Genomic DNA, 10,565 nt, shown 5'->3' with positions numbered 1-10,565 from the left:
AGTATCTCAGGGTCTTGTACATGAGTGAAGATGGAGTGGAATGGGAAACTGGCAGATGGATCAGTATCATCAGTTGATCTCCATTCCTGTCCTCAGCTAAGGTCACAAGTCCTGGGTTGTAAACCAAAGAATGATTATGTGAAAAAGTGTCAGAAATGAGCTCTTTCCTAAAGATGTGTGAATTGCCGGCATTATAATCAATCAATTGTTACTTATTTTTGAAATGGTCAAGTTGTCATTTTTTTCTCCTTTCCTTTAATGAACTTGGAAATTAGTTGATATAAACTCATTTTATACTCAAACAGATGTTTGGCTTAATTTAGTTGATTAGACCTCTACTAGGTTTTACTTGAATGACATCTCACTGTGGCGTATAGGACAGTGTAATAGTTGAAACCCACAAAATAAAATCTCCTCCCATGTTCTTGGCATGATAAATTAAATGTCAGGTACTTTTTTTCCCTGTAGCTTAAAGAAAACAAAAGCATGATTCATTGTCCCCTTGCTGACCCTGTACATGTACAGAAGCATTGTTGTTGAACCAGTTGTCTCTTAAGCTTATTCTTTTTGTTTGTAATGGACATATTTGAGAGCAGCTGTTTTGATATGAGCAGGGTGAACACAGATGTTACTAATGACATGAATTAAGCTTGCGTGCCTACATCCACATGGACACTTTTTCCCCAAGTACATTTTGAACTATATCTCAGTGAAACTCCCCCAACTAAAAAAAAAATTAAAAATAAATCACTCCCTTTCTAAAAAAAACCCCAAACAAATTCCAGCCTTTATTTGTATGTAAATACACACGCCTTCATCAGAGAATAAAAGTCCATGAACACAGAATCGTTTCTAGTGGTATGCCCCCAGTAGGGCGGTCCAGATATGGTGTTACACCAGTCGCAAGCTACCACCTTATGGTGAATGGAATATTCCACCAGTGAATGTTGTTGTTTTCTTTTTCTTAAACCTATTGTTCAGTGGGAATGGTACACTGGTGATATGGTGATAAACTTTTCATATCTTTTTAAATAACCTCAATTACAATATAAACTGTCTTTGGAGTATAGCCAGGTGAGAATATATTTATTGGGCTGCAAAATCATTAAAGATCACAAAGTGACATACATGTGTTACCAATAGAGAGTTCTAGTACATGCCAACAGCTTTCATCTGAAGTGGCTTACAAAAATTTTCCCTTTTGGTAAATTTCAATGAGTCAGAAGACGCTGACCAGTAAAGGGGATTTGAAATGAAATCTGAGGAAATGGTGTCACATTTTCAGGAACACGGATATAAAAACACTACCCTGCAGAAATCGTAAACTATAGCCTTGGACAGGTGAATGTTACTACACAGTAATGCTCGGAAACCAACAGAAGATAATTACTATTTGTGTCTACATGTATTACAGATGTGTGTGTGTGTGTGTGTGTGGGGGGGGGACCCCAAATAATTTGTAGGAATTAGAGTATTATTGAGAGTGAGTGATGATCTAATGAGTCAAATCTTCCCTGAACCACCCTTAGTTTCAGAAGATCTTAGATTCTGTGTCACAATCCGGTAGGTGAAAGAGATCCAAAAAGAGAGTTTTTCAGAGAGTCTGTTTTCATGGATTCAAAAGACAAAAATGCATAGAAAAAGCCACACTTGCCAAAATACCTGTGTAGATGTAGCCTAAAACAAGGTGAACAAGTTTGGATATTTGCTTCTTTTTTTTTTCACTTGTCATATGTTCTCAGATTCTTTCTCATCATGTTAAATATTGTATTTCTGTATGCAACTAATATTTTTTTTTTAAATATTCACTATTCAAACATTTCTCTATACTTGTCTTGCAGCTTTACCATTGAGTTATGGCCAGTGTGGTCCTCCTTTACTCCACTTATTTGATTCACACAGTTCATCGGTGTAATTATATTCATCTCGCAATCTTTGTGTTGCTGTTTTTTGCTTTGTTTTGGGGTTTTTTTGACTGCTATAAAGATTTTAATTTTCATTGTCTTTTATCAAACAACTGAGATTGTATTGTTTCTGTTTTAAAGATACTAAAGGTAGTACTAAAGGTACTAAAACAAAAAAAAGCTGCACAGTGCATTATGTATAGTAAAATGATTGTAAATAAAGATTAAAACCATTCAACTGTCTTGTTTGTTGTCCAGCCTAATCAACTCCAATTCACTACAGTGTTGAGTTTTGTTTGTGGGTTGTTGTTGTTGTTGTGGGGTTTTTTTTTTTTTTTTTTTTTTTTTAAGAATTTCTTTATTTTCTTTATTTACCTTCAGACGTTTTTCTTTGGAGACTTGCTAGGTTTTCATTTAAATTAGTCCAGTCCTTGTACCTAACAGTTTTTAGGGAAGTGTTGTTGTTTTTTTGGTTCATTAAGCTACTTTGCACTGACCGGTGAGTCATTCGACTATTAAAAAAAAAAAAAGCATCTAACTCAAGGGAGTCTTGTGTCTAGTGACGCTGGCCGTCTTGCTAAAGAAAAATGTAACAAATTATATATCTATGCGCTTTGTTGCCAGCAGCCTGGCACAATATGGAAGTAATTAAATCCAATTTCTTTTGTTAAATCTATGAAAGATGTCAAAAATAACAGCTTGACAGGCATGAAATAGTGTTTTTGCATGTGAGATATTTCTAGAGATATTGGCTGAAGTCTGTGTGCAATTTGTCCTTAAAAATTTTCAGAAGCTGGGGAAGAGGAGGACAAGACAAATCATCTCATGCGCCACAATGCTGACATGTTAGCTGAGCAAAATGACATTAAATTGGCTCCACTGTAGGCTCCACCTACTTAGCTTGACAAAGTTGCATTTTATTTTTAACATTCCTCTACTGATTAGTTACCAAAAAGTTGCAAATGCTTTCCTACTGCTTGAGGGTGTTGCACACTCACAACCACTCCTTATTGCAAGACAATTGTACAGGTCACTTGACAGGAGGCAACCTTTTACTGTCTGACATGGATTGACTGAAATGACTCTGATTGTTCAAGGTTTGCAAATAATTGCTGTCTAGTTTATAAATGCAAATTGAATCAGACAGCAACAGATAACAACATGTTGTCAATCTTTGCCATTGAATACAACTCCAGGGGACTCGGCTCACTGCCAAATGGTTGTATTCTGGTTATATTCCTATGGAACAGGAAGTTGCAAACTTAAAGTGTAATAAACCTAGCACAAAAGGTAAGGACAGGTGTGTTTGGTCTATTCTTTGGTTTAACAATGCTTCTTGGCAATAAATCTTATACTACTGGAAAGCCTGTTTATTTCCCTTGTAAGGAAATTGTATTTATGGGTTGAGCAGCAGAGTTGAGTATGTGTTATGCCCATGAAAAACTTGCCATTTCTTCTCTTATTCTGCTATTGACTCGTTTGTCAACACCTGGAGTCGGCACCTGTCAAGAAGAGGCTTTGAAGTGGGCGCCCAAAGAAGACGACACCACAATCGTTTCCTCACTCAGCCTTCCATATGCTACTGAAATTTTGTTAAATGAATAAATTGTTTAATTGCCAGTATGTCTTGTTTCTTCATCCATTTCAATAAACAACACCTAACAGGAGTCAATAGCAGAGCAAGCTGTTTGGCAGGGAAGATTTGGCAAGTTTTCAATGGATCCTTCCACATACTGAATGCTGCTGCTCAAACCACAAATGCATTTTCGTTAGAAATGTGGCACCATTTAAGGGAAAACAAACAGGCCTTCCAAAAATATGAGATTCAGTGGCAAGAAGCATTTTTACAACAAAGGCACAAACCAGCGTGGACATGCCAGCAACAGCTATACTGATTGGGCATAGCATTATGACCACCTGCCTAATATTGTGTTGGCCTGCCTTTTACTGCCAAAGAGCCTTGACCTGCTGGGACATGTGCTCCAATACACCCCTGAAGACGTGCTATGGTATCTGATACCAAGATGTTAGATGGATTTGAATTTTTTCTCCACCATATCCCACACATGCTCAATTGGACTGAGTTGTCAAAGTCAGCGTTGCACTCCTCCAAACATTTCTGAACCATTTTTGCTTTATGGCAGAGTACATTGTCTTTAGCCACAGCTATCGGGGAATAGTGTTTCCATGAAAGGGTGTTCAACAGTTCTTAGATAGATGGTGCATGTCAAAGTAACATCCCGATGGATGGCTAACCCCATGCTTCCAAACTCAACACTGCTCAAACCATGACGCTTCTGCTACACTACATCTTGGTCCCAGGTATTCCCCAGATAAGTAACACACACACACGGCCATCCATACGATGTAAAAGAAAACATGATTCATCAGACCAGGCCACCACCTTCCACTTCTCCATGGTTCAGTTCTGATGCTCACGTGCCATTGTTTGCCTTTTCGGCAGTGGACAAGGGTCAACAATGGGCACTCGACTGGACTGTGGCTATGCAGCCCCATACACAACAAAGTGTGTATTTGACAAATTGCTATCAGAACCAGCATTAACTACTTCTGGCAATTTGAGCAATAGTAGCTCTTCTGTTGGATCAGAAAACAGAGGCCAGCCTTTGATCTGTACACACATCAGTGACTCTTGGCTGTCCATTACCCTGTCTCTGGTTCACTGCTGTACAATTTGACCCTTGTCAAACTAGGTCAAATCCTTATCCTTGCCCATTTTTCCTGCTTCAAACACATAAAACTTTGAGGACAAAATGTCCACTTAGTCCCTAATATAGTCCAACCACTAATATGGGCACGATGTATAAATAATCAGTGTTCACCTGCCAGTGGTCATGATCTTATGCCTGGTTGGTGTATGTGATTTTCTATAATTTATCACGGTTAATTGCTGCCAACTTGACTCCGTTCAGTCACAGATTGATATAAATGGCCTGTATTTGTATAACGCTTTATTTAGTCCCTAAGGACCCCAAAGCGCTTTACACATTCAGTCATCCACCCATTCACACACACATTCACACACTGGTGAAGGCAAGCTACATTGTAGCCACAGCTGCCCTGGGGCGCACTGACAGAGGCGAGGCTGCTGGAAATTGGTACCACCGGGCCAACTGACCACCACCAGTAGGCAACGGGGGAAGTGTCTTGCCCAAGGACACAACGACCGAGACTGTCGGAGCCGGGGCTCAAACCGGCAACTTTCCGATTACAAGACGAACTGCCAACTCTTGAGCCACGATCGCCCCATATAGACTAATAGTACCCTGACTCTGTCATATGACAGCATTTATGGTAAGTTTTAATGATATTGTTGATATGTCTGACAATCAAATTTTTTAGCAAAAATAGCTAAAGTTATATAACTTTATTTTATTGGAAATGGATAATGGCAAAGTTTAACTTTGAGGATGTAATGTGCAGTTGAAAAAAGGTGATAAATTGGAATTTATATTACTCAGCATCTTGAAATCCGAGCTGCTCGACGAAGCCTGACGCCCACTTTCAGCTAATTTAGAAATTGCATCTTATACACGTTTGTCACAGAGATGAGAGGGGCATTTTTAGCTGGGTTAAACTGCTCGTTCCTTGTGATATTCCACATTAGCACTTTGTTGTTCACTGTCTGTATCTCGACTCTTATGCTTTGATTTTTGACTTTCCTTTTTTCATTTACCAATTTCAAATCCTGCATACTGAACACAGGCAGCTTTTGTTCAGATTTCAGATATATAATCCAAATTCATTCTTTCTTAAGCTGAAGGCAAACCTTTGACATGACATAGTAATAATTAAAGAGCTGGGCCATTACTTTTAAATAAATGTATAAAATTTATTAAAGCTTCGTCAGAATTCTGAACCTTAGTAACAAATCATTTCACCAAAATGATTAACTGTATACGCAATAAACCAACATGGCCCTTGCATCACAAGATGTTAAAATGATAACTAAACAGATATCAATGCATCTAAGCAAAACTGTACTGAAAGCATAAATTTTGACGAATGACTGGCAAGAAATCTTTGGTAACATCTGCAATGCAAAAAAAAAGAAAAAGCTGACAGTAGCTGACACGCACGAGACACCTTGTTATGTAAATACAGTTTCAGTCAGTGAAAACATCTCAAGCCATCATACAATGCAAATAATCCCTTTTACTGACAGGTCATTTGTTTTTGCAGTTGTGCGCTAAAAAATGACATTTTCAAAATAAGAGTCACACTAGTGCTTGTTAAACAGTCAGAAGGGTTTGAGTAGATTCTTCCTTCTGATAACCAGTTTATGAAATACTATTTCGTGTATTTTTTCTTTAAAGTACAACAATCAGGTCTGACAGTGTGAGTACAAGAAAATAATTATTAGAATACAATGTGTTAAATTTGCTCAGATGAGAGGGTCCAGCAGTAGATCAGAGGAATAGGGAAGGATTTGTCTGTGTGTTTCAGTTGGTTTAGCTATAGGCCTGAGAGTGTGTGTAATTGTTTAGAGAGAAAGGAATTTATGGACACTGGGGGTTTGCCTGTCATAAAAGGAGACAGGAAGCTACAGTTGGGGGTTGCTGATGCTGATGCTTGTACCTTTAATAAAAGTTCATAATTGCCATAACTTGGAAGTAGGTTTGCAGGAGACTCTCCACCTTATCTGTAAATGTAAGACAACAAGAGGCCAATGGCCCAGTAGATGCACAGTGGGGGTCTCAGTGTTTGTAATATGCTAACTGTGTTTTGTATGTTGTCTAAAGGAATTTGGTGTAGACTGGGTGAGGAGATTACTGTTGTGACCGGCAGGAAGCCACAGATACAGAGACACACACACACACAGTGCTTTAACTGTTACGCACCCACACCTACATGCACACTCACTCACGTGCACTTACATAGAGACATGGGTATGCGCACACACAGGCACTCACGTGCTCGTGCATACACACACAGACACAGAGTTTGCAGCACACCGTGGGGGTTTTATGATGGGGTCGCTTCTATAAAGCTGACTGTAACAAACAAAGGAGTGGAAGATCTGCAGAGAGACACCGGCCTTGCACATCTCCCCTTCTAGAAGATGCATGCTTAACTGAAGATGAATAAAGGTTTTGTGAAATGACTACTGAGTCCTGTGCCGTCTCTGGATGCCTCGAGGAATAAAAAAAGCACCGGGTGAAACTGGTTTCGTAACAGTTTTGGTGCCGAAAACCTGGGATTTGCTCGAGGCCCAGAGAGGATGAATTGGCAGAGCTGAGATCGTGAAACAAGGCGAACAGAGAGCTAGCTCACATGATTAAAAGGTAAGCACGACCTGTTTATTTTCGAAGCGTGCATATTGAATAAAGCCTAAATTATCTGTTCGCTAAGTTGAGCGTATCCCAGTGTAAATTCACTCAGTAGGTAAAAGAAGCGGTGTTTGATCCATCTTAGTTATTAGTTAATAGAAGCGGTGTTTCATCCGCGGCCGTGTGTGATCTGTCTTAGTTATTAGGAAAAAGTGGCGGTGTTGTGATCCGCCCCCATGCGTTAAAGCAGGAGACGTGTGTTTCTATTTAGTTAGAAAGTGGGGTTTAAGGCCTCGTCACCGGCTGAGGGCCGTGTGTGTTCCGGGCTTGACAGCCCCACTCCCTCTCGGACGCGAGGGTGAGACCTGTGGGACGGGAGGTCCAGGGTGGTAACCTGGGGATTCGGAACTCCTAAGTAACTAACTCGGGCTAGAAGTCCCTGTCACAGTCTAAAGTCTGCATAAAAGCAGGATCGGTTGCTTTCGCCGGTTAGATTCCGAGCTGAGTTGAACCAGTGCCTGATGCAGAAAGAGGACTGTGTAGTGTGTGTGAAAGCGCCGTTAGAGTCTGTGTCTCGTCCGAAGTATGGGAGTCAATTAAAGTAACAAAAAAGAATTTGTGTCTAAAAGTGTCTGTTTGTGGTGTGTAGAAATTGCGGCAAGAGGCCATGTCACGAAATGTTGCAAACTGTGAAGTCAATTGGGGGGTTTAATTTGGTTTTATTTTGGGGAAGAGAGAAACCGCGGCATCGAGTCCGTGGCGCAGTTTGAATAATTCGTGAGGCAAACGTGGCGCGATCTGAAGATCGTGAGGCTAATTGTCCTACAGTGGAGCAAAAAAGTATTTAGTCAGCCACCGATTGTGCAAGTTCCCCCACTTAAAATGATGACAGAGGTCAGTAATTTGCACCAGAGGTACACTTCAACTGTGAGAGACAGAATGTGAAAAAAAAATCCATGAATCCACATGGTAGGATTTGTAAAGAATTTATTCGTAAATTAGGGTGGAAAATAAGTATTTGGTCAATAACAAAAATACAACTCAATACTTTGTAACATAACCTTTGTTGGCAATAACAGAGGTCAAACGTTTACTATAGGTCTTTACCAGGTTTGCACACACAGTAGCTGGTATTTTGGCCCATTCCTCCATGCAGATCTTCTCGAGAGCAGTGATGTTTTGGGGCTGTCGCCGAGCAACACGGACTTTCAACTCCCGCCACAGATTTTCTATGGGGTTGAGGTCTGGAGACTGGCTAGGCCACTCCAGGACTTTCAAATGCTTCTTACGGAGCCACTCCTTTGTTGCCCGGGCGGTGTGTTTTGGATCATTGTCATGTTGGAAGACCCAGCCTCGTTTCATCTTCAAAGTTCTCACTGATGGAAGGAGGTTTTGGCTCAAAATCTCACGATACATGGCCCCATTCATTCTGTCCTTAACACGGATCAGTCGTCCTGTCCCCTTGGCAGAAAAACAGCCCCATAGCATGATGTTTCCACCCCCATGCTTCACAGTAGGTATGGTGTTCTTGGGATGCAACTCAGTATTCTTCTTCCTCCAAACACGACGAGTTGAGTTTATACCAAAAAGTTCTACTTTGGTTTCATCTGACCACATGACATTCTCCCAATCCTCTGCTGTATCATCCATGTGCTCTCTGGCAAACTTCAGACGGGCCTGGACATGCACTGGCTTCAGCAGCGGAACACGTCTGGCACTGCGGGATTTGATTCCCTGCCGTTGTAGTGTGTTACTGATGGTGACCTTTGTTACTTTGGTCCCAGCTCTCTGCAGGTCATTCACCAGGTCCCCCCGTGTGGTTCTGGGATCTTTGCTCACCGTTCTCATCATCATTTTGACCCCACGGGATGAGATCTTGCGTGGAGCCCCAGATCGAGGGAGATTATCAGTGGTCTTGTATGTCTTCCATTTTCTGATGATTGCTCCCACAGTTGATTTTTTCACACCAAGCTGCTTGCCTATTGTAGATTCACTCTTCCCAGTCTGGTGCAGGTCTACAATACTTTTCCTGGTGTCCTTCGAAAGCTCTTTGGTCTTGGCCATGGCAGAGTTTGGAGTCTGACTGTTTGAGGCTGTGGACAGGTGTCTTTTATACAGATGATGAGTTCAAACAGGTGCCATTCATACAGGTAACGAGTGGGGGACAGAAAAGCTTTTTACAGAAGACGTTACAGGTCTGTGAGAGCCAGAGATTTTCCTTGTTTGAGGTGACCAAATACTTATTTTCCACCCTGATTTACGAATAAATTCTTTACAAATCCTACCATGTGGATTCATAGATTTTTTTTTCACATTCTGTCTCTCACAGTTGAAGTGTACCTCTGGTGCAAATTACTGACCTCTGTCATCATTTTAAGTGGGGGAACTTGCACAATCGGTGGCTGACTAAATACTTTTTTGCCCCACTGTAGTTTGGTTGAGGTGTAAAAGAGCGGACGGCACCCGCTGTGTGTGCTGATCAGGGCGTTGTCTTGAATCACAGCAAGAGGAAGTGTCTCGCAGAAAGTTGTGAATGGAACTGCGAGAAGCATGAAGTGTGTGAGAGCCAGCCTCGAGGGGCGAGTTCACAGGTGGAACCAATGAGGAGTAAGATGTGTGTGTGTGTGTATGAGAGAGAAATAAAGGTGGGGGCGAGTGACCAGGCTGTGTGTGTGTGTGTGAATTCCTTGATGACAAAAAAGGGAGACAAAGTTGATTTTCTGTGAAATAATAATAGTCAAGAAATCAAAGTGATCAAATAGGAGAAAATGAACTAAAATAAATAAAGAAAACTAAATAGTGGATTAGTGTTAAGGTAATGATAAATAAATTGATAAAATTAACAGTGACATTTAAAGGTGATCAAGTACTTAAGGATGAATCATCATCATCATTTATTTATATAGCACTTTAAAAACACACCTGGTAGACCAAAGTGCTGCACAATACTAATATGAATGGAGAATTTGATTGTGGACTGGATGAGAGCTGTTGGGGAGAAAGGAAAATGAGGTTGGAGGAGTGAGTTAACAGGCTGATGTGTGGGTGTAAAACAATGGATTAAAAAAAAGAAAGAAAAATAATGAAAACAAAGAAAATAAAAAGTGTGGAAGTGTGAGTGAGAAATTGTCTCCAACTGGGGGAAGCAGTGATACTACAGGTCACCTTCTTCCCCTGCTGCTGGACACAAAACAAAACATGATTTGGAGTGTTGTGGATGAAAATAATTAATAACAACATCAAGAAGATTTTTTGTGTTTGCAGTTAAGAACAAATAAAATTTTCATTTTTGGGGGTTTAAAGTCAGGAGAGTTTAAAACAAAATAAGCGGAGATGTGTTGCTTTAGGAGTGATGAAAAAATATGCAGTC

General features: G+C 40.5%; 1 protein-coding gene across 2 annotated transcripts in view; it reads left to right on the top strand.

The window, feature by feature from the left end:
- The window catches only part of tmem128 (transmembrane protein 128), a 15,218-nt gene extending 11,694 nt beyond the window's left edge, over window positions 1-3,524 (top strand). The window contains exon 4 of one of the 2 annotated variants that reach the window (XM_082534300.1): window positions 2,695-3,524. In XM_082534300.1, the coding sequence (XP_082390426.1) occupies window positions 2,695-2,746 (52 nt within the window). In that variant the 3' untranslated portion in view covers window positions 2,747-3,524. Of the gene's footprint in view, window positions 1-1,841; window positions 2,138-2,694 lie in introns of those variants that run through there. The other variant, XM_082534299.1, reaches the window with a different exon arrangement.
- Window positions 3,525-10,565: the final 7,041 nt, after the last annotated feature.

The sequence above is a fragment of the Aulonocara stuartgranti genome (assembly GCF_965226115.1).
Source record: "Aulonocara stuartgranti genome assembly, chromosome: 5".
Lineage (NCBI taxonomy): Eukaryota > Metazoa > Chordata > Actinopteri > Cichliformes > Cichlidae > Aulonocara > Aulonocara stuartgranti.
The sequence above is the reverse complement of the archived record's forward strand: the minus strand, read 5'-3'. Positions and strand labels throughout refer to the sequence as shown.